Source organism: Callionymus lyra, chromosome 6 (genome assembly GCF_982586985.1).
Source record: "Callionymus lyra chromosome 6, fCalLyr1.hap1.1, whole genome shotgun sequence".
NCBI lineage: Eukaryota > Metazoa > Chordata > Actinopteri > Syngnathiformes > Callionymidae > Callionymus > Callionymus lyra.
Window position 1 is genome coordinate 13,307,762 of NC_141823.1, and position 24,030 is coordinate 13,331,791.

At 36.9% G+C, this 24,030-nt stretch overlaps 2 protein-coding genes across 4 annotated transcripts in view; one reads left to right on the forward strand and one right to left on the reverse strand.

Moving 5' to 3' along the window:
- lmo1 (LIM domain only 1) overlaps positions 1–24,030 on the forward strand; it is a 138,559-nt gene that overhangs the window by 68,569 nt on the left and 45,960 nt on the right. The window lies entirely within an intron of this gene.
- The window catches only part of tub (TUB bipartite transcription factor), a 50,502-nt gene continuing 27,575 nt past the window's right edge, over positions 1,104–24,030 (reverse strand). The window contains exons 2-12 of one of the 3 annotated variants that reach the window (XM_087793717.1): positions 18,851–18,902; positions 15,249–15,411; positions 12,067–12,204; positions 11,232–11,387; positions 10,198–10,316; positions 7,726–7,917; positions 6,230–6,342; positions 5,934–6,048; positions 4,978–5,076; positions 4,720–4,891; positions 1,104–3,547 (exon numbers count right to left, since the gene is read on the reverse strand). In XM_087793717.1, coding sequence (XP_087649843.1) covers positions 3,414–3,547; positions 4,720–4,891; positions 4,978–5,076; positions 5,934–6,048; positions 6,230–6,342; positions 7,726–7,917; positions 10,198–10,316; positions 11,232–11,387; positions 12,067–12,204; positions 15,249–15,411; positions 18,851–18,902 — 1,453 coding nt within the window. In that variant the 3' untranslated portion in view covers positions 1,104–3,413. Of the gene's footprint in view, positions 3,548–4,719; positions 4,892–4,962; positions 5,077–5,933; positions 6,049–6,229; positions 6,343–7,725; positions 7,918–10,197; positions 10,317–11,231; positions 11,388–12,066; positions 12,205–15,248; positions 15,412–18,850; positions 18,903–24,030 lie in introns of all 3 variants that reach the window. The other 2 variants (XM_087793718.1, XM_087793720.1) reach the window with 2 other exon arrangements.

A 24,030-nucleotide genomic window follows, 5' to 3' on the forward strand; every position in this document is an offset into this window, starting at 1 on the left:
TATATAAAGTTTCTATCCTTACGTTAAAGTTTTCGTCCTTATGCAAAAGTTTCTGTCCTTACTTAAAAGTTTTCATCGTTACATTGAAATTTCCATCCTTACGTAAAAGTTTCCGTCCTTAAGTGAAAATTTCCGTCCTTATATAAAGTTTCTGTCCTTACGTTAAAGTTTCCGTCCTTACGTAAAAGTTTTCATAGTTAAGTTGAAATTTCCGTCCTTACGTAAAAAATTTCGTCCTTACGTAAAAATTTCCGTCCTTACGTAAAAATTTCCGTCCTTACGTAAAACTTTCCGTCCTTATGTTAAGTTTCTGTCCTTATGTTAAAGTTTTCGTCCTGACATTTAAGTTTTCATCCTTACGTAAAAATTTCCGTCCTTATATAAAGTTTCTATCCTTACGTTAAAGTTTTCGTCCTTATGCAAAAGTTTCTGTCCTTACGTAAAAGTTTTCATCGTTACGTTGCAATTTCCATCCTTACGTTTAAGTTTTCTTCCTTATGTAAAAGTTTTCGTCCTTACCTAAAAGTTTCCATCCTTACCTAAAAGTTTTCGTCTTCACGTAAAAGTTTCCGTCCTTAAGTAAAAGTTTTTTTCCTTACGTAAAAGTTTTTGTCCTTATGTAAAAGTTTACGTCCTGACATTTAAGTTTCCATCCTTACGTAAAAGTTTTCATCCTTATGTAAAAGTTTCTGTCCTTACATAGTTTCCGTTCTTACCTAAAAGTTTGCATCCTTATGCCAAAATTTTCGTCCTTATGTAAAAGTTTATGTCCTTACGTTAAAGTTTCCGTCCTTACGTGTACGTTTTCCTTATCTAAAAGTTTCTCAAACTTGCTTAAAGTTTCCATCCTTATCTTAAAGTTTCTCAAACTTGCTTTAAAGTTTCCTTCCTAACCTAAAAGTATCTCGTCATTACGCGAAATTCCATTCATTCCTAACATGACTCGCCCTTTTGAATTCACGGCCCCTAACAATTACATACATTAAATACATTCTGTGGCCCTTAACTTAAATCTTTCTGTCCCACATGGATGGAAATAAAGATTTCTTTCAACAAACAAAACAAATACATTTAGAAAAATAAATTAAAAAATCAAACAAGCATCTGAAAGAGATTTTTATTTCCCGATGATGTGTTTTTGTTTTTTTGTTTCCACCACGGCGAACCATGAACTGCACATGACAACCAGAGCACTGAGGACAGAAGGTGAGTTCGGTAAACGTGTTTGAAAAGCGACTTTACAGCAAGAGTATCAACAGTGTAGATATAGAAATTCAAAAGAGCACAGTCGAGTACAAGAATAGCACATTTGAGAAAGATCTGATTCATCACCCACAGCCAACCTTTACAGTGTTTCTAAGAGATTGTTCTTTGCCTTCATTCAGCACTTTTTTTTTTTAGAAATACAAAAATCACTTGTCGTATCAGGGGACGATGCTCCAGGTGGCGCTAAAGGGCTGCGGAAGTCAGAGGTTAAATAAAAAACGAGAAAATGAAGTGAACGAAGAGGCTCGATGTGGACGCTACAGCAGAAAAGACACCGTTAGTCACAAGGAAGTGAAGTTAATATTAACTAATGACACAAATTAATGAACGAACTCTAGGATGATCTTTGTATTCACTTAACCATGTTTATTTAAGGTCTCTGAGGCAACCATTTGGATTTGTTATTTTGTTTTAACGTCCAAAAAACCTTTGTCAAAGTCAATATTTAGCTCAAAAATCAATCTTCAGTGTTTGATCTTAGCATCTGCATCTTTGTTAGTCTGTTACACAAACATAAATCCAAACCTCTTCTGCTAAATATTCTTAATCCTCTGCCCATTGGTGTTGCCAGAGTGACTCGTGGATAGAATGATCTCCATGAATACATCTTCAACAGTGGCCGCCTCTAATACCTACAGTCATGGAGATATGATTCGATCTCCAGAGAGTCCTTCTAATTTCAGGTTTTATTTCAATTCCTGCTTCAACTGAAGCTGCATTTGTTTGGAGAAATATAAAGATAAGAAGTGTCGGATCATAACTAAGTTATCTCAAGACACTTTACAGTTTAATTCAAACTATCTAAAAAAAGAAAAGAACAACAGTTCCCAGTGAATCCCAATTCAAAGGTGGTGAGCAGAAACCTGGAGAAGAACCAGACTCAGTGTCGACGGTTATTGATTCAAATTGATTGGTTTTCTTCTTTGTAACCAAAACTTTCTTTTAGGCAAATACATGTTTTCATGTCATATTGTTAGTCACGACTTGATCACAAATGATTGTTTAAGAAAACATGATTTTCTTTTTTTCTTCCATTTCTGTATTATTATGGTGTCATTAAAGTTTGATTTGGTGTTTGTTATTTTAATTCAACAAACCATAAAGACTGAGTATAATTATTTTTTGAAAACTATTCTTAATAAGGAATGAAACTTAAGAACTGTTGCAGTACGTATTGGACTGCGGTAGTGTTTTTTTTTTTACCCGCAAAACAGTCAGTATTATCAAAAGAAACAGTATTATTTCGAAAGATAGTACTTTATCCATCTGCAGTAATATTTGACCTTTATTTTTCTTCAAGAATATCATGGCTGTCGTTTCAGATCACTTAACTGTTGACGACCAGAATCAGTGAATCTTCCTTGAAAATGTAAAATTATCAACTCTTGGCTAATACAGTTGGATTTTCTTTTTTAATTTAATTTGTCAATTCACCTGTTTTTCATGGAAGGAAATGTTAAAATGTGCATTTTTTTTTCAAGAAACAATAAACATCTTCGTCATTTAAGTGTCTCTTCACAAACGACGACAAGTGTGCGGTTAGTTCAGCGAACGTCGGTGCAATTCTATCATATTTGTAGCCGTTTCATGAGAGTTTCGAACGAGTGTGACGACAGCAACAGACCGAGCTTCAGCAAACATTAGTCTTGGAAGGCACAAAAATGTAAATACATCTGGTCGTCGTCGACGACCTGGTTTCCCTTTGTACATTCATAACACTGTGACGCCACGACACGTGTGTGTGAGCGTGTGTGTGTGTGTGTGTGTGCGCGCTTGCTGCTCCATGACGTTAAAAATCCAACATAAAAAGGATGTAATAAATACATAAATAAGAAAATAAATAGTGTGACATGCATGTTGAGGCTCACGATACGTAGTCATGCTCTAGTGGTGTTAGCTGTCATCTACACAGAAGGATGTGTTTAGTCTCCAGAGAATAATACTTTTACTAAATAAAAACCCAGGACGTTGCTCTTTGTGCTCGTCAAGTAGGAGGACAAGGGTTTTCGAACCCAGAAGCAGCCACTCACGGACGCGAACACACGGAGTAAACTTGAGGCCGGAGGATGATTTCCAGGCTGGACGTGGAGCCCCTGGGAGACGTTTGCAGCCCTTGATGGGAGGACGAGTGCAGCAATCGGGAGCGTCTACTCACAGGCCAGCTTGCTGTCGAAGCTGGAGAGGGCGATGGCGAAGGCCTGCAGGGCGCACATGGGGTAGTTATAGTCCATGGTGAAGACGTCCTCCGCCACGCGGCCGAACTGCATCACGATGTAGTCGGCTGCCGCCGAGAGAGGGAGAGAGACGGGCGTCAACATAACGTCTGGAATGAGTTTCTGGATCTATTTTCGTTCAATTTCCAACAATGCATAATATAGAAATAACACATAAAAAATACAAAAGTCGTTTTAAGTCAATATGATTTCAGCGAATGCGCCCTCTAGCGTTCCCTTAGAGACCTAAAACCAGAGATTACCTCATGTCACGTCACAGTTGGCGTCTTATGAGAGTTTTTGCACAGCATTTTTTTTAATTATTAATTCATGGGCATATGCTTAAGTGGACACAAAAAAAATTTCATCACTTTTTAATTAATGACTTTGAATCCAATTCATGTTTAATTAATGCAGAAAGAAACATCTGCTGTAATTAATCAGTGTTTTGACGAAGAACGTCCTTCAAACTGCTCTACTTCTATTTCCTGTTATTATTATTATCATTATTAATATTAAACTTAACCAGGAAAGTCCGCAGATCTCTTTTCCAAAGTGAAAAAAAAGAAAGAACAAACATCACTTTTAAAAATTGACACGTTTATTATAAATATTTACTGTAAAATTATATGTAGATTTTAATTGCAGAATTTAAAATACAAAAGATAAAAAGGTCATGAAATGAATCGTATTTTATTCTAAAGACCGGAGGAAGTTCTTAACTTGACCATCTACGACACCTAGTGGGGGAGATGTGTAGTGCTACTAAAGAAAGCTTATTGAGATGAGTTACTGAATAAAATTGACAATTTGAAGACAATAAGACTGTTAAAAATACATGGCTGAGACAATAAATGGTTTGTAAATAACGAAAATGTTATTAAATAAAAAGTAAAGTTATATTAACGTTATATTAGGTAAAGTTGTATTATTTGTATCTTTGTAACCTTTGTCTTTGTTATTTTTCTTTGATCTTTGTTCTTTATCTTTAGCTTTAGACTTAGATTGTATCATCTTGTTCTTTCTTTCTCTATATTTCTCTTTGTTCTTGTTCTTATTTTATTTCATTTTGATTATTTTTTATGAAAAATTGCTGTTTTTGCTGTGGATAATTTGGAAAAAAAAAAAAATTCCCGAAGGAGACCTCCTGAGGGATCAATAAAGTTCTACCTAACCTAACCTAACCTAACCTAAAACTTGTTGACTAGTTCAGTTGCAGCGTCTTTATCTCTTGACTTACGATCGTTGTCGTGAATAATCTGGAAATTCTTGACCGACGCCTGAGTGACTCTGCCGTGGAAGTTCAACACGTAGGATTGTGTGTCGTCGTTCCACACCGGCGTCTTGTTGTGAAGCTCGATCACGCTCTCCGTGCTCTTGTTCTGCCAGCGCGCCAGCAGCGACTCGTGGTCCTGGAGAGCAAACAAATTAAATCATGAAGCGACAAACCTCCGAGGCGTCCACAGGTGGCGCCGCGGGAGAGATCGCGTCGACGTACGTTTCGTGGTCGGATGGAAACTCTCTCGTGGTCCATGTTCATTCCTGGGATGATCACGCTCATTTTGCGCGGCCCTTTGAATCCCAAGACATTTGTTTCCTGAGAAAGAAAATAAATATATACTTTGGTGATTTAAAGTCATGACATGTTTTATTCTAAATAAATATATATATATATTATTTTCGTTTTCAGGCATTAAATACAGTTGAAAGTTTAATTTAAGAGAAAGAAAAAGAGCTTTCAAATGATGTATAACATGAAACAGCTAACGAGGTATCGCGATACAGTGTCTTCACTTCGAAAGGCCACTAGATGGCGCTCTAAATTTGACAATTATTCCAGGTCTTATTAAATTAATAACTTATTGCAAAAGATACAAAAGCAGAGCACTTAAAACATGCAGCTAATGTGATGTGTTCATTGAGAGGGAGTGAGAAAAAAAAACAATTGTGTAATTTCTGTTCTATTTATTATTATAAGTACAAAATGTGTTTTCTTTTTAAAAACATATTATTTTACTTAAGTGAAAACTAGGACTGTGACTCCTCAAGACCCATCGAAAACTAGTGATGGTCTCATGAAGCTTCATGAAGCAGTGTCATCATCTTCAGAGTCCACTAGATGGCAGTCTCTGCACTATTTTATTTTGTGTCTAACAACTGTTATAATGAAATGTCATATCTTTTTAAAACTGATGGCGCCACCTACCGAGCTCTAAACAACATGACACTGCTTCATGAAGCTTCACCAGACAATCACGGTGCAAAACAGTTTGAGGTCCTTCATCTACAGTACATGAAGTCTCACCGTACTTAAAAGATGAAAACATGTCATTTTGAAATGTTTTTTTTACCGTCAAAAACCTTCAAAGATGCACTTCAGGAATAAAAGTCATCTTTGAAAAAGCGACATTTCCAGAGACATGTTGGTAAATGCAGTAATAAAAAGTGACGCACGTAGCAGATGGCGGCGAGCTCTTGACGTAGATTGGTAGCTTCAAGGCTGGTGCTGGTTTTCATGGGGTTGAGGCCGCTGTCGTAAACCGTGAACTTGGTCCCCATGAGGTTCGACCTGAACGACAAAATACAGAAGCGACGCAAAAATAAAGATGTCAAACTCTTTTCTTAACAGCTCTGAAGATGAATGTCAGAATGAATGGTTTAAAAATGGTAAAAAAGGTTTTTTTCCAACAAGACACGAAAAGTCTCCGCATCAGTTTAGAAATGGAAACGTCTCGACAGGAACGTCTTACCTTAATTTCCCAATAAAGCTTTCTCCCCCTCGAGACAGATCAGTGGGATCGATGGAGATAAGGTAATTAGATGTTTTGCTCTTTTTCCTCTTCCTGCCCGCCAGCAGGAACACCTGCGGTGAAGGCAAGCAGCAGCATTTTGCATTTCATTAAAAGTGACTTTGTGGAGTTTCTGTGTTGAGTTCCAATGATTCAGAAATGAAAAACTCAACATACAAATTACTGGTGAAGGTTATGAAGCACAGTATATATTTAGATAAATGCTATGTTTACTGGAAGAATGAAAAAAAACCTTTTGTTATCAATTGTTCAAAATGTTTGCATTTGTTATGACATAATATTAATTAGTAAAAAACTGTTTTTCCTTATTTTAGTGTCCTTGAATGTATTTAATTCAGTCAAAAAACATCAGTTTTGTGAAGAAGACTCATATTCTTGTGACTAGATTTAATTATTACTATATCTATATTATCGACTTCAAGTTAATGAGTTGGTTAATAATTATATCTAGTCTAAAGTGGTTTAAACAGGTCAAGCTATTAAGTTGTTTGTGAGTGAACTGATGGTTAATAATGTTTTTATTAAAAGCTTTAAAAAATATGTCTATGAAATCAAGCACATGGAGATAAATACAGAACAAGAAAATCACGTAAAAATAAAGAATATTGTTGTGACCCTTTTTTTCAAATCACCAAATCTTCTTATATTAAAATGTTTAAAATATATATATATAATATTTAATTAGTCTTTTTAACTCCCAACGCTCATATTTGTACCTCCATAGTCTGTGCACTGTGTAAGAATATTTATTTTTGATATTTGATATCATTATTTTATTTATTATTGTGTAAATAATTATTTTATATTTTTTGTTTTATTATTATTTTATTACCAGTAATATTTATTTTACTATTTCAGTATATTTGTAACAATATTTTTTCATATTTGTAATTTCAAAATTGATTCATTCTCAGATTTTCTTAAGTGCATCATTTTAGAGGAAGATACCTCCAGTCGCTACATTAAAATGAACAAACATGTTTGTCTATAACTTTAAAAAGAAACAAATGACTTTAAAAATAATCCCAACCCTTCGTCGTCATGAGGGTGAGTAGAAAGTCAGTGAAGAGTTTTGGGTGAACTTTCACTAATATAATGTATTTGTATGTTTCAAAAGCTTATATTTCCTCAACATGGAAATAAATAATATATTTTAATTAATAAAATCAATAAATGATTGATCTTTGTATTTTCCATTCACCTATGTTCCATGTTATACAATTAAAATCATATATAATACTTGTTTTTTCTAAAAAGGTAAGGATTAATAATTTCTATGTACTCAAATATCGCTCGAAATAAAGAAGTAATTAAAGAAAGAATCAAATATTTCCCTAAATCTTACTCCAAACAGGAGCTATAAGATGAAGTCTATATTTAAAGAAATACTTAAACAAGCGAATCATATTTGTAGATCTATTGTTAGCGCCGCCGACCTTCTTGCCGTCCTCTCTCTCCAGGTGCAGGTAGTAGGTGGGGTACATCCCTCTGTCCATGCCTTTCTTGTCTCGAGTGATCCTGCACTTCACTCTCACCCCCTGGGGCGCCGGCCGCAGAGAGAACTCCTCCAGATCATCCACGTCCACGCTGGGTTCGTTGGCTGGCGGAGTGGGCGCAGACGCAACCTCCTGCAAGAAGAGAAAAAGACGAGAAACGAAAACCCGTCAGGAGCGAGAAAGAAACCGCCTGAGATGATGAAACGAGGAGCGAGTCGGAGCCTTTGATTAGTCAGAATAATGAGGTGGAGGACTCGGGGCTCAGCTGGGACTCTGGCAGAAGAAGCACAGAGAGAGTCTGAAACGGTGATCTGCAGAAGATATGGATGATTGAAGACGACTCGCAGTGAAATGGAAAGACGACAGGAAACCAAAGATGGTTATCGAGAGTAAATAAATCAGACAAAATGGCATCTGGTGGCTGAAAATATGATCCTGGTTCATGTCGTCATCGTCTCGTTCGACCCTTTGAGCTCCATGTATCTTCAGCACATCTACGTCTGACTGCATCATCTACACCAACAATAACTCAAAGTCGTGACATACTGAGACTCTTTAACTACATTATTATTGTATAGTTATAATCTGTAAAAGAACATGAGAAATAGAAGCATAACATTATGAAAAAACATGTTGAAATTTGAGGTTAAAGATTAGAGATAAGATAAATAAAGATTAGTTTTCCCCGTTAACTGTGGGGAAAAAATCATACAGATGTTGATTAGGAATTCGGGGAAATTGTCCGTAGGTACGAGTGTGTGTGTGGTTGTGTGTCTTTGTGTGTCCCCCGCCTCTCGCCCAATAAACCTGGGATAGGCTCCAGCCCCCCTGTGACCCCGATAAGGTATTAAGTGGCACAGAAAATGTAAATGTTAAATATAATCAATAATAAAGCATAATCTATAATTTTAAGGAGGGTTTTTCAGGGTTTGTCATTTACTTAGAATATACATTTTTATATTTTATATTATTAGATTTGTTTTTATATACCTGCATAAAGTCTATCTATCTATCAATCCAACCATCTATTTTTGTAATACTACACAATTTAGACTTTTTATTTAACCCACTTGTCTAATACGGTGAAAATTTTAACTGCGTTAAAGTAAAAAGATTAAGAAAGTATTCCAGGCTGTTGCTCCTAAGCTTTGGAACGATCTTCTTCTCTCTCTGTGTTTGATGATCTACTGACTCCTTCAAGAAACATCTGAAGACATTTTTATTTGTTCAGGCTTTTCCTTGATTTTCTGGAACTCCTGTGTTGTTCTCAGTATTATCTTGATCTTTAAAGTATATACTTTATTGAATATTGTTTTGATTGATAAGCGCTTTGTGACCCTGGTCTGGAAAAGCGCTATATAAATAAAAATGACTTACTTACTTACTAAAATAAATGAAGTTGTGACATATAATAACTATTGGGAAATTAAAAAAATATTTATTTATTTTCTGAACTTCTTTGTATTTAACCCTTGTGTTATCTCTGGGTCAAGGTGACCTGAAAGCCCCAAAACAAATGTGTTTGTAGTATCCCTTGTTTTGTCTCGGGGTCAAGGGGACACTGAGATAACACAAGGGTTAGGTTAGGTTAGGTAGAACTTTGTTAAAGAGTGTGTCCCAAAACTCCCCCTTTAACCTTGATCTTGCCCCTGGACTATGAGACGGAAGGGGTGTCCCAATTCACCGCTGGATGAGGGGTGAGGGGTAAGACGGATAGCTCTTGAAAACGAAGGAATTCTTAAGCAAACTTGAAACGATGATGGATTTATCCAGAAACGATGAAAGAGCTTAAATGTGTGTATTTTAATAAACACTATAGTGACAAATCAATATTTTTCACATGAAAACCTTTTGCTTTTTATCAATAGTCTTTAATAATAAACTCCTTGATAATGAAATATATAGAAACAATTAAAATATTGATCATTTATGTATAAAAATCATGAAACCAATTTTGTTTTTCACTGTAGAAAACGTCTTTAAGTGAAACTTCTTACGGTAAACATGCACAATATTTCTGAAATAAATATAGATGCATTGATTATTTCACCAGCACACGCGCATTGAGTCACTACATTAAAAAATAAAACACACTTACAGTAAGATTTATGTTAAGTTGCCGCCTCATGCTTAAATCAGCAGATTTTTATTAAAGTGTTTTGACTCCTTTCTTTCATCATGAGTGATTTATCCTTCTGGTCCTGAGCCACTGAAGTTGTTTACTCTCGCAAAAGACACAACAAGTTCCCGCTGCTCAGCGATGATGGTTTGAAATCAAGTCAAACTGTGCGACTAAATTGAATCTGTATTTCTTCTCTGCGTGTCTCAGACTGAAAACAGTAGCAGGTTCGTGGATGAAAGAGAGAAACATGAACGGAACCAATTAAGAAACGCAGCCATTGTCTTTATTACCTTGCATGACTTCTTGCTGGTGGCAGAACCGGGTCTGGTGTTGCTGTTGATCTGCGAGGAGCTGGAGCTGATCTCGTCCTCGTCGTCCTCCTCGTCGAAGTTCATGCTGCTCGACATGCCTTCACAGACGGTGGGAGTCAATGACACTCAAGTGACGCCCAGAGAGATAGTAACATTTCTTATCTTATGATATTACAACATCATTGAAACTAAAATAAACTTTTATTGACTGGATTATCCACAAAATGTTCTTTAAGCGTCTAGTTTGGTCTTTATTTTTAACACATTAGATGAAGCAGGAGATGTTGGTTGGATCATGGACTTTTTTAGAAATACATCTTAGACTAGCTGAAGTACAAGATACAAAACCACAAAAAATACTTTTTAATAAAAAATGCATAAGCAGTAAAATTAATTTTTTGAACATTGAATTCCCCTTTTTACATGCTTCCACGGACTTAAAAGTGTGCTAGCGCCATTTTCCGGACGATCCCGACCGATTCCGAGGTATGACTCTAACGCTTCTAAAGCTTAAAAGAAGGACAAAAACGTTGAAGGGCGTTTAAAAGTCTGTAGTATTTAAGCTACAGAGCTTTAATTTAGTTTCAAAATGTCCTTGGAATGCGACGAATAAAACGATCGCACTCAGCCTATTGAACTAATAAAGGAGCAGTTATTATTAGCAGCCTTATGGCCTTAGTTGATGAATAGAACCAGAGATTAATAACACTTACTCAAGTGCATAGTGTAATTAGATTAAAAAAAAGATCTGTGTTCTTTTTCATATATTTTTCCCTGTAACGTAAAAAAAAATTAAGGCACAGGGGCCGAACCACAAATTGAGGGGGATTCACCAAGCTTGTGGCTCTGATTGATTTGATTTTTTTAATTGGCTTTAATAAAGTCATCCTGTCGACCACGACATGGGTTACTATTTTTTTTATTATATATTATATAGAGGTGGACAGTTTTTGAATGAAAGTTGCAGCTGAAAACTTCCCTCAAAGTGCCACCGTTAACTTCTCCTCTGTTACCTTTCTTGAGCATGGTCACCCGCAGGTCCTGTTTACTCTGAGACGGGGTGCAGTTCATTACAGGCTCAGCCGGACCCTCCTCTGTGGCGCTGTGACCCACCGTCAGGATCTGGATGTGACCGTCCTCCTGCTGCGAGGCCATCATGTCCATGCCTGCTGAGCACCGAGGGGGGAGAATCTATTATTGTACAATGGACGACCTTTTTTTCTTTTTGGGATCAAAGCCTCGACACGCTATCTTGACAAAATTGAACACGGGGGTTAAACTCGTTCAACGCTTTTGTTAGGAGGTTGTTTTTTTTAAACACTTGTTTCACACCAGAACAGAACATTTTGTCTCCTCTGCTATATATAGCTGGATTTTTCTTAGTCATGTTGCGCAAGAAGAGCAGCACTCACACCAAAAAATAAATGTTATATTTTTTTTTGCATATTTCAAAAGACACCAAATCATCTTTCAGAAGTTAACTTTTAATGAACTCCTATCAGTCCTTCCTCCGTCTCAATATGTTCATTTGCTCGCCGTTGAAACGGCAATAGTTTCCGCTCCATTGTCTTTTCCAATCAAATCTGTGTCGCCGGCGAGATGTGAAGAACGTCATCCATCACCCTGGACAGTCGACTTCTGATGAGCTGCTTAAGCTCTTTTCATGCCAGGAAACTCCAAGGAGACGCACTAATCTGGTGCGACAGTGTCACAGTTATATGGGTCAGTGGCGGAACTCGGTTCTTAACAACAACTGAGAGGTTTTTCCTCTTTGATAAAGAAAAAAGGTAGTGTCCGGACGTGTTAGTTGGTTTAGATACTTGGATCTTAATCCTTGGGCAGACTGACCTTTGTGTTTGCCCCTCCTCTCTCTCTTGTCGCTGCCCGTCTGTGGCGTGGAACTGGCCGATGCTTTTCCCTTTTTGGCAGAGCGAGGTGGCGGCGGATCCCCCGCAGCCTTCATCTCCTCCTGGTCGGCTTCCTGCACTGAGAACGCGTCAAAAAAAAGTTACAATTTTTTGTTTATTTGGTAAAGTGTTTCCCTAAATTCCTCTCTGTCATAAACAATTTCTTTAGCACTCTCTTCTTTTATACCTTTAATGTCTTTACAATGATAAGATGGCTGGTGCATGAGGCTTTAAATCAAACACATTAAGTGAAAACACAGAGCAGCAGCAGAGCCCAAGAAATCAATAAGTCATTTGAAGTGTTGAGGACTGTCATGGCAGACACTTTTCCTTAAAGGTCAACTAAAGTTAAAAACCCAACTCTCCTGACTCACTCTCATGTTTTAAATGTTAAAGTCTTCCTCTCCAAGATGCAGTAAATCCCTCATCACGACCATAGTCTGAAGTTATTACTTTAAAAAGTTTTATCCTGTCTGAAATCTGGGCGAACGAGAGGTTACGAGAGTGGAGTCCATTATGATGCAATAATGGTCTTCACTCCTCCTCAAGCCAGCTGTAATCATGCCCCGCTTTTTTTATACAACAAGTCCCTTGGAGGTGGAGACTTCCAGGATTGATGACACACGGTGACTAACCTGGATGTTTGACCAATCACAGCTGAGGGGGTGTTATGGTAAACAAGATTTTAAGTTTTTTAGTGGGGACAGCATTTGATCTTAAGTCCAGGAGAAACTATTTGATTTCCTTCTTCTCATGGAGTTTTGTGACACACGGAAGACATACTTCTGTATCATGACTCACAGACAAAAACATAGGGTTTAGTTTGGGTCAATATTTGACGACAGGTCGAGGGTCACACTGTTACAGATCCTTATCCTTGCTCGCACAGTTTCAACAGAGTTCCACCATAGCGTGAATCTTGGTTATCTATTATAGTATTAGAATAGTTTAGAGTCAATTTTTAAAAAGTGTACGACTTGTTAATTATAGGTACGGGTAGAAAGTATGTCTCAAAGATGATGAACCTTTGACGACCATTTTCAGTGGTTTACTAGGAACACACAGAGAGATTTTAAAAAGTATATAATTTCTGTTTTATTGATTATTACTGTCTGAAAAAAAAAAAAGAAAACCAAAATATATTTTAAAGTAAAGTATATTTTAATAAAGTTAAGTTATGATAGTGAGATTGTTTCAGTTAAGTTCTTAAAAAAAAGGATTTGCTGTTTTAAGGTAAGGTAAGGTAAGGTAAGGTAAAACTTTATTGATCCCTCAGGAGGTCTCCTTCGGGAAATTGTTTTTTACCAATAGCCAGCAATTTTTCATAAACAATAAAAAATAATACATAAAAAATAAAATAAGAAGAAGAACATAAAGAGGAAGAACAAGATGACACAATCTAAGTCTAAAGATAAAGATAAAGACAAAAAACATAGGTCAAAGATGGATTAAGTGGATTATATATTGTATTAGTCATTTGGAAAAAATAAAAGGCAAATATTGTCTTCAGTGATGCTTCTCAAATGATCCTAAACGTTTAAGAGACAGTTTCAAATACAGAGGAAAAAATAATGACATCACTAAGCAAACATTTGTTTTGCATCACACAAATAAAATATTGGATCAATGTAGTTTAAAAGGAGAAACCAGATAACGAAGAAAAGTGCAGATAAAACGATTGCGATCGCCTTCTCCATCACATTATTAACCTTTGTCTCTGTGACATTTAGCGAATCTCCTGCTTTTTTTTTTTTCTTTGTTCAGCTCTCTGCTGGAAGCGAAAAACAGTGTAGCTCCTGGAAAAACTGCTGTTGTGGTCCGACAGCGTTCTAGTTTCTACACACACCGACAAACCTGGAGGAAAATAAGATTAAGTGCTTCTATAACAGCTGCAGCTAAAAGACTTTTCTTATAAATCTGTTTGCAAATCTTTTTTTCATTTAGCGATTAATTCACAGAGCATGCGGAGGGTCAATACTTTTGATTTAAAAGATTTTAAAAATTATTTCTGGCTTTCCCACTTGTGTTCTGAATAGCGTAATTGCATCGACAAGTTATTTCTGCATTTACTTTTACAAAATGAGGCTCTTGTTGTTCACTCAAGGAGTCAACAATAAACCAATCTTTCTGAAGTGGCTAACAAAGGCATCGGATTTGCTGAAGTTGGTATCAGACATTAAAAAGAGAAGTATTCTCAAGCCATCTTCATCAACAAACTGTGGGAGAACCAGTCCCGGACCACGACCTCTTAACACTCTCTCCACTCACACACTCTGTATCAGACACAGACACATATTTCGGAACATTAACAAGTTGTTTTGGTTCATATTTCCCTTTTCTTATTTCCTTATTTATATCCAGAAAATGACAAATTTACACACTGATTCAGTAGTGGGTGGTTTGTCTGGAGTGACTAACGTCATTGGTCAAAAGGACGCTGGAAATAGATAACTATTTTTTAATAATAACATGGTTAGTTTAAATTTGTACAATCCACCTAGTGAATAAAATAACGTGTACAACTCTAGGATGTTAAGGTCAACATGGAAAGGACTTGACCACAAGTCAAGTCAAGTTCTTTTATTGTTAAATAAGCATGTATCGAAACATACAGCATCAATTAAATATTGGTCATCTCTGACCCACGATGCAAAACATGAAAAACATGAATACAGTTGAAGGACATTATTTAAGACATTCAAGGAAATACATTTAAAAAAATGACCAACAAAATAAAATAAATAATCATCAACAAACTTAAATAATCAACTAATAAACAGAATATAGTTAATGCACAGGTAGTGAAAGCAGAAGTTATGATAGTTAGCTTAATTTAATACATACTTGATGGTATATGAATGACAGGGCATTATTTTATTAATTTAAGAATTTTAAATAAAGGTTAAGATGAAAATGTAATGGAGAAATTCCTGAAGCATCGTTTGTCTAATGACAAGCATCCACTATGGTGTGAGTTTCACGATTAACTGATTACTAGAACAATGTAAGACACCATAGAGTATCAATCGTAACCATGGAACAGGGGCCAGTAGAAACACCCCCAGGGTAGTCTATGAGTCACTTGAACATTCTCATATGCAGCATGTCACAGGTTCTTCTTACCATGGTAGATGGCGCTGCTGTTGCTGCTGAGGTACGACTCCACCAGGGGAGCCTGTTCCTCGCACTGTTTGGTCCGCCGTGTGCGAGACCGTCCATCCACGTTGGACTGGACCATCAGAGACTCCTGCCTCTTCTTCTTCTGCTTCTGCTCCAGCAGAACTCGCTGTATTCAACGTGTAAATACAACGATAGTAAATTAATGACATGAAACGTTAATGGTCAACTTTAAAATTAGATTTTGAGGAGGAAATAAAAATACATAATATAGGTTAGGTTTGGTTAGATAGAGCTTTATTGATCCCTCAGGAGGTCTCCTTCAGGGAAATTGTTTTTTTTTCCAATTAGACACTGCAATACAGACGATTATCATAAAAATAAGAACAAGAACAAAGAGAAATAAAAAGAAAAGAACAAGATGACACAATCCTAGTCTAAAGATAAAGAACATCGATCAAAGACAAATGATACAAAGACTAACATAGAACAGAATGTCAAGATACTTTCACTCCACTCCTGCCCCCGAACTCAGAATTGTACAATCTAATAGCCTGAGGAATGAATGAGTCCTTAAGTCTATTAGTGTTGCATCATGGGAAGAGTACACTCCATCTGCTTCTCTGCTCACTGATGACAGTGATCAGAGGATGACTGTCATCATCCATGATGGACAGTAGTTTGTTCAATGATCTCCTCTCAGCAACTGTCAGCAGTGAGTCCAGCTTCATTCCAACCACAGAAGGTCTGATCAATCTGTCCAACCTGTTGACACTCCTCCTTGACACATTCCCACCCCAACACACCACAGCATAAAACAGGACACTGGCCACCTCAGACTGGTAGAACATGCAGAGGAGCTTCCTGCAGATGTTACATGATCGAAACCTCAGAAAGTACAGTCTACTCTGAACTTTCTTAAAAACACAAACTTTCTGTTTTGCAGGACCAGTTTACTGTCCAGCCACACACCGAGGTACTTATAGTTGTCAACTATCTCCACCTCGTCGCCTCTGATGAACACTGGACGTGGCTTTGTCCTGGACCTCCCGAAGTCCAAGACCAGTTCCTTGCTCTTTGAGGTGTTCAGCTGCAAGTGGTTCCTCTCACTCCAGTCCACAAAGTCACGTATCAGACTCCTGTACTCGTCTTCGCTGTTGTCCCTGATGCATCCAACAATGGCAGTGTCGTCAGCATACTTCTGGACGAGACTCAGCTCTTTGTAAGTTGTAGCAGAAGTCTGAAGTATAGATGGTGAAGAGGAGAGGGGCCAGTACTGTCCCCTGAGGTGCTCCTGTACTGCACACCACAGTGTCAGACGTGATGTCCTTCAGCCTGACATACTGTGGTCGATCAGTAAGATAATATGAAATCCAGGAGACCAGACCAGGGTCCACATGCATTGAAGGCACCAGAAAAGTCCAGGAACAGGATCCTCACTGAACCGCTTCCTTTATCCAGGTGGGAGTAGGTCCGATGCAGGAGGTGAAAGATGGCATCTTCCACACCAACTGCTGGCCGGTAGGCAAACTGCAGGGGGTCTTGCACGTGCTGGACTTGTAGCCTGAGATATTTGAGGACCAGCCGCTCCAGTGTCTTCATCAGCTGCGAAGTCAGTGCCAGCGGTCTGTAATCGTTCAGCTAGCTCGGCCGGATCTTTTTCGGGACTTCAACGATACAGGAAGTCTTCCACAGGGTACTTTCCCCAGCCGTAGACTGAGGTTGAAGACATGCTGGAGCAGCTCAGCTAGTTCAGCAGGGCAGGTCTTTAGCACTCGAGCAGACACCTTATCAGGACCAGCAACCTCCCCTGGACTGACTAGACCGTGGGTGTCAAACTAGAGCTGGCCCGAAGGACTTGTACAGCGCATGTACTTTTACAGCCAGACTCGCACCAGAAGCAGTTCAGAGTCACATTAAATAGAACTAATGCACTCATTCTTAAAAGACTCACACACAGAGGTACCATTTTCAGCAGCTCAGTGCTGCTAAAATATGAATGGTTTCTATTTTACCCGTGTCACGTCGGAGCTAAGATTGTTCAGGCGGGAAATCAGTGATAAAACAAATGACAAAAGAAAACACTGTTGAACAGACGTTGGTTTTAAATAAACATGACGAAACATAAGATTCACTAACTTAATAACCGACCTTACGAGAAATAAAGCGGCGCCTTGGTTGATTTTCCAGCTAGTATTGGTTTCATCAATTCATAGCTCGATAGTTTAGAGTCAATGTAACAGATCATATTATTCCACTTACACACTATGAAGGGTAAGTAGACTTTATTGAAAGGCCTTCATAAGAAGCCTTTGGAAGCATGTTGTCTTTAGACATTTTTTATACACATTAAAACGACTACAATATTTAAAGTACTGGTTCATTGTGTTAGTTTCCTATAGAAGCTATAGAGGATCTACCTTTCTTTTAAATTTGCTTGTACAAGAAAAAAGAAAACATTAGAATGACCTTCTGTTGGGGTGACTATAGACTAAAGACTACTCAAAAAATGGATATCGGCCAGCTGTTAACAAAGTTGTAAATCTATATCTATAAAGGGCAATTGAGTCAGCTTGGTTACCCTCATATGGCTGCTAAAGAGTTCTTCTTGGGCTCAAAATGACCACCATGAACGACTTTGTTTCAGGACTAAGCCTGGTTTTTAGTTGTTGGTCTTATTCGTCCACGAAGGCCAATAAGGCCGAAAACAGTCGAGCTCTAACTACTCCCTTACTATTAGTACTACGATAGCGTGAATAGGATCATTTTCTTCGACTCATTACAAATGTTTTGTAGATCAAATATAAATCAAGTAACTACCGTGTAAAAGGTTCAAGTCCTCCAACGTTTTTTAGCCCTTAGCAGCTTTCACGTTAATTTTCGGAATCTGCAGCAATCAGCCCGAAAAAATGATACTAGCACCCAAGTCAAAAAAGACATGTTAAAGGTACAACTGAATGTTTAGTTTATTATAAGTAAATTACCTGGCCATTGATTTTTTCATTCACAATCATTTTTGTGGTTTAGTATATTTTAAAAACCTCTGGGCAACGCCGTGTACTTCTAGAGTACATTTTTAAAAGAATGTATGACTTCAGAATTATGGGCATGGATAAAAAAGTATGTATAAAGTTTGCCAAGTCGCCACATTTGCTGCAAACAAAGACCACTTTTCATGCAAATCCAATGTTTTTCTGCAACTTTTGTGCAAGTTTTCAATTATACTATTTTCTCATTAAATATTTCTCTGAGAGCTTCTCATACTTTTACTGAACAATACAATGGGTTTCCTTTAACTGTGACAAAAACAATGCGGCCTCACATTTTGGATAATTAAAAATCCACAGAAACATGTAAATGTGTGTCAGACGAGGACGATTCATAATGTGGGCTTCAGCATGTTTTTGTTTCGTCCTTGAATGTCTCCGCCTCAAAGACGTCCTGCAACATCTCAGCGATGCTGAAGCTTTTATCCAGAACCACCACGATAAGACGCACATTATTATCGTGGTGGTTTTGTGTCCATTGTTCTATTTTGACAACGAAAAGTCACGACGAGGAAGTGGAAAGAAGGAATAATCAGCAGTGAGAGAAGTGAAAACACTGACCTGTCTGTCAAGTTTCTGCTGCCGCAGGTTGGTGCCTTCATCATCTAAAGTGCTGCGGAGCAATGAGAAGAATTAAAATCACAATTTGTTTGATTTGGAATAAAACACTCATTTCGTTTAGAGCCGGCTTCTTCGGTTTATGTGGCCTTCATTGCTTTATTACACAAATAAGCAACCAGCACAACACAGCCTGTTTCATAAAGAACATTTTGAAACAACAGGACGAACAAATACACGTGTGATTTAATGAGTGTAATTTTTGCTTAATACGAAAACAGTCGTGAAGAGTGGAAAACGTTCGCTTGGGTGTTGGTTTATTTGTTAATATTACCTCGAAAAACAGAGGAAAAAGAGGGATTATAAATGTGACCAGAAAAGTACTCCAGGAATGCAGACCTTCGCCAAGCAGCTCTTTATTGTGTTACTCCTCATTAGAGGTGTCAACATTAAAAAAAAACATTTCTACACATTAAAGAGGACAGGGATTTTTTATCTCCAATATACTATCTTTTAATTACAGTTGAGCTATAAAACACTAGTGGGTTCTTGCTCCATTCAAACATCTCAGAATGAATCCCATTACAGCAAAGCCCTTCTAATAGTAAGAGAAAAAAAAGTTGTATTCTTTTACGTCCCACTTTGAAAAGTGACTAAATTATAGCAAACATAACAGATACATCTCACAATTTCATCGACTGTATTTTTCTGAATATAGTTTTTTCAAAATGGAAAGTTTATGTTACAAGATTCATGCCTTCATTTTCTCCCTATCCTAAAACTGATGTTATGTGGCACACAGCACTGAAAATCTGTTAAAATGTTGGTAAACTACGAAGCCACACTGTGAGTTAGTATAACTTCAATTCACCATAGTATTATTCCATGAGTCCCCGTAGTATTTATCCACGATTCATCGTAGTACTACTCTGTAATTCCCTGTGGTATTACTCCGCGAGTCACTGAAATATTACTCCGCAAGTCATCGTAGAACTAATGTGTAATTTCCCATGTTAATACTCTACAAGTCATTGTAGTAATACTCTGTAATTCACCATGGTAATACTCCGCGAGTCACTGATGTACTACTCTATAATTCCCCATGATATAACTGTGCGAGTGACTGTAGTATTACTCCGCGAGTCACTGTAGTAATACTCCACGAGTCACTGTAGTATTACTCCGCGAGTCACTGTAGTATTACTCCACGAGTAACCGTAGCACTACTTTGTAATTCCACATGGTGTGCAAAGACGCACTATATATATATTGAATATTGTAAACTCTGCAATACACTCAATGTATGAATAACCTGGTTTCACTTGTTGTATTGGATAACAGTATTTATTGTTTATTGACGGCGACAGCTCAAACTTTTATTAAGTCTTAAAACTTTATTAACACCACAGTGTGAGTACCACATCACATGATCAAAACACACACGCCTCATTGGAGACTACAGCAGATTTGTTACACATCACCATTTGTTAAATAGACATTTATTTAATATTAAATATATGATTCATTTCATTCATACTCAAATTAAAAAAATATGAGCTTTAATTATTTGGGACATGGATTGTTATTTGCACATACAGTATATTGCTAAACTAGTTGAGAAATACCAAAATCAAACAATCTATAACGTGATACATTATCAATGTGTTCTTTCCCTTCGTTATTTGTTATTTTGCTAACAGACAGAAAAATAAGAAAATCTCCTAAACCGAAGTAAAAACACTAATAAGACTGATATTCCTTATCATCCTTCCAGTGACAAGAGATGTTTTACACCCTCCTTCTACAACATGAGTCACATTTGTGTTTCACAATCCACTTTATCACTGTAATCCTAAAATCTTCAACACCTCTCCAAGCTTTCGCTCACTACAAGTGGAGACGTCACATTTTTTGAAAGCATGTTTCATCCTCCGGATCTTGTTTTGCAACACAAAGAACAATGTTCTGAAGCATTTATCACATGAAAAAAAACTATTTTTCTACAATAATCTCTGGCATGATACACCTTGACAGACTCACAAGTGCGAACAATTGAGTGCACAACATCACACGTTTGATTTCTCCTGCTGCGACAACCGTTTCTTCCCCGAGCCTCGCCGAGCAGATCGAACAAGTGAGCTCTCAGACGTGTACTTAACGGAACAAATACCACTATTGACCCGATACTCCTTTGATTTTTTTTTTTTTTTTCACTCACATAATGCCACTGGTCTGAACAAAGGTCAGCCACGCAAATCTAGATACGATACTCCAGCGACGAGGTACTCACCATGAGAATCTGTCAACCAGAATATATTTCTGTGGCGAGAGAGAGAAATAATGGAGGGATGACGAATTCTTTCAAATGAAAATCTGTCACCGCCTGCATGATAACATAATGAAGGGTCTCTTGGAAATGTCGAATTTCTGCCTCTTTTTATATTTAAGAAAAATGTTTTTATGCCAGTCATATGTCTTTGTTTGGTCTAATTGTATTTCTAATTTAATTTTGAATACAAATAAAAACTACTATTATGATATAATGATTGGTTTTCCATTATTTTGTAATTTTAAAATCTCGTTTGTGTAAACATTAAAAACTTCCTTTGCCTTTGTTGCATTTTGTAAACATGTGAACAAACACAGAAAAAAAAATGTTTTGTTCGATGTCAAACTTTAAAAAGTTGATCATAAAAATGAACAAGTTTTTTTACTTTGGTATATTTTAAGGTTATTTATTTGAAACTATTTGTTGTTGTTCAGAAGTGGGACATACACATTTATATGTATTATAAATAAAACTAGAAGAATTGCATTCCTAGGAGAAAATGCAGTGTGAATGCTGAATCTGACGAATCTGTAAACTGAAATGCTTGAAAGTATTGTATTTGTATTCAAAGTAAAACTTGGTGGAAACAGTTGAAATGATGCATAAAGAAGAGAGACTGGTGTGAAAATGTTGGAAAAAAAAGGGAAAATGTTGAAGTAGTAGACGTAGAAGAAATAGTAGTAGAAGTACAATAAGTAGTAGAAGTAGTAGGAGAAGTAGTAATAGAAGTAGTGCAATTAGTAGTAGAAGTAGTAGTAGACGTAGGAGTAGAAGTAGTAGAATTAGTAGAAGAAGTTGTAATAGAAGTAGTCCAATTAGCAGTAGAAGTAGAATAAGTTGTAGAAGTAGTAGAAGAATTAGAAGTAGAAGTAATAGAAGAAGTAGTAGAATTAATAGCAGTAGAAGAAGTAGGAGAAGCAGAATAAGTAGTAAAAGTAGAAGAATAATTAGTACTATAAGTAGAAATAGTAATAGAAGTAGTATAATTATTAGTAGAAGGTGAAGATCTCTGTACAACTTGTGCTAAACAATAAAAGAAAGAAAAAAGAGAAGTACTAGTAGAAGTAGTAGTGGAAGTATAAGAAGTAATAGAAGTAAAATAAGCAGCAGAAGTAGAATAAGTAGTAGAAGTAGTATTTCATAGAAAAAGAAGTAGTAGAAGTAGTAGTAGTAGAAGTAGTATAATTAGTAAAAGCAGTATGATTGTTAGTATAATTAGTAGTACAATTATAAGTAGACTTAGTAGTAAAAGTGGAATTAGTTGTAAAAGTATAAGTAGTAGACATAGTAGTAGAATTACTAGTAGAATTAATGGTATTTTTATGAATGTAAGATGTAAAATGTAAAATGTAAGATTTTTCCCAGTCAAGTGAATGGAGAAAAAAAGGAATAGAAGAAAGAGTAGAAGAGGCTATGAGAGAGAAACAGTAGAATGCCTTCAGCAATCAGACAATAATTGTTTTTTCTAATTAGGGAACAATTAGCCTGAAGAGGAACTGTAACTGATGTTCCCAATAAAACAGCTGAACCAAAATGATTGTCCGCCCACGTAACCAAACTAACTAGAAAAACATAATCAATATTTTAATTTCCACTACAAGAAGCAGCAGAAGAACAAAGGCCAACAATCGTGCTGCTTCTTGAACTAATAGTTGTTTAGTCAATTAATGTTCCAAACTTTGACGAACGAACCAATGAGCGAAAAAGTGAAGTCAAGATAATGAAAGTCACACAACGATGATGGATATATGTTAATGCTTCTCATTAGCCACGCTTGGTATTCATTTAAAAGGGACGTGACAAACTGGTTTGTTTGCGTTTTGCAGTTTAGCCCCGAGTCGTGGTGTAAGTGGCACGACTTTAAATCACTGCTGACACGTCTGAACGATGGTGTTGTCAGGTCGCGTGGCAGAGCGACTGTGACGGGTCGCCGGCGCCCGGAATATCAGAGAAGCTTACCGTTTAAATCGAGTGGAGAGAAGCCAGAGACGAGTCATCTTCTAAGACCCACAGCAAGTTTTGAACCCTTGTGTTAATCTCAGGGTCAAGGTGACCCGAAGGCACCAAAACACAAATGTGTTTGAGGTATCCCTTGTGTTGTTGACAAGGTTTCATTCTAAAAATTAAAAGAAGTTTATTTTCACTTCCATGAAGGTCGCCAGTTCGCTTCCGGGTCGGGAGGGAGCCAACCTGTGACCTTTTCTGTGTGGAGTTTGTATGTTCACCCCATGTTGCGTGGGTTTACTCCGGGTACTCCAGTTTCCTCCCACAGTCCGAAAACATACACAGGTTGATGGGGAAATGGTCGATAGCTATGAGTGTGTGTGTGAATGGTTGTGTGCCCCGTGACAGACTGGCGTCCTGTCCAGGGTGTCCCCCGCCTTGAACCCGAAGACACTAGGATAGGATAAAGCACCCCTCAACCCCATAAGGGATTAAGCGGTAAAAGAAAAATGAATAAATGAATGAGATACCGAAGAGAATTCTAATTTTCTGTTCCAATAAACACATTGTAATCATGATAATATAATAATTAAAAAAGTATATATATAAAAATATGAAGATAAATAACTATGATGCAAAAGAATATCATAACATTTTAAAATAATTGCACTTATATACTTACTTATATTTTTAATAAATAATTATTCATCAATACCTCAAGCATAACATTTTTTAATTTCAGAACCACAAAATAATTCGATAAAATGTGATATTCTCAAATTGACGTGGTAGCAAATTCCCTCCAATACAATAAGGAATATTTGCAAAAGCTTATATTATAACATATTATTAAACATTAATTCTTGACTTTCTAACATATATATACATGCACGCACAGGTGGAGAGCCCA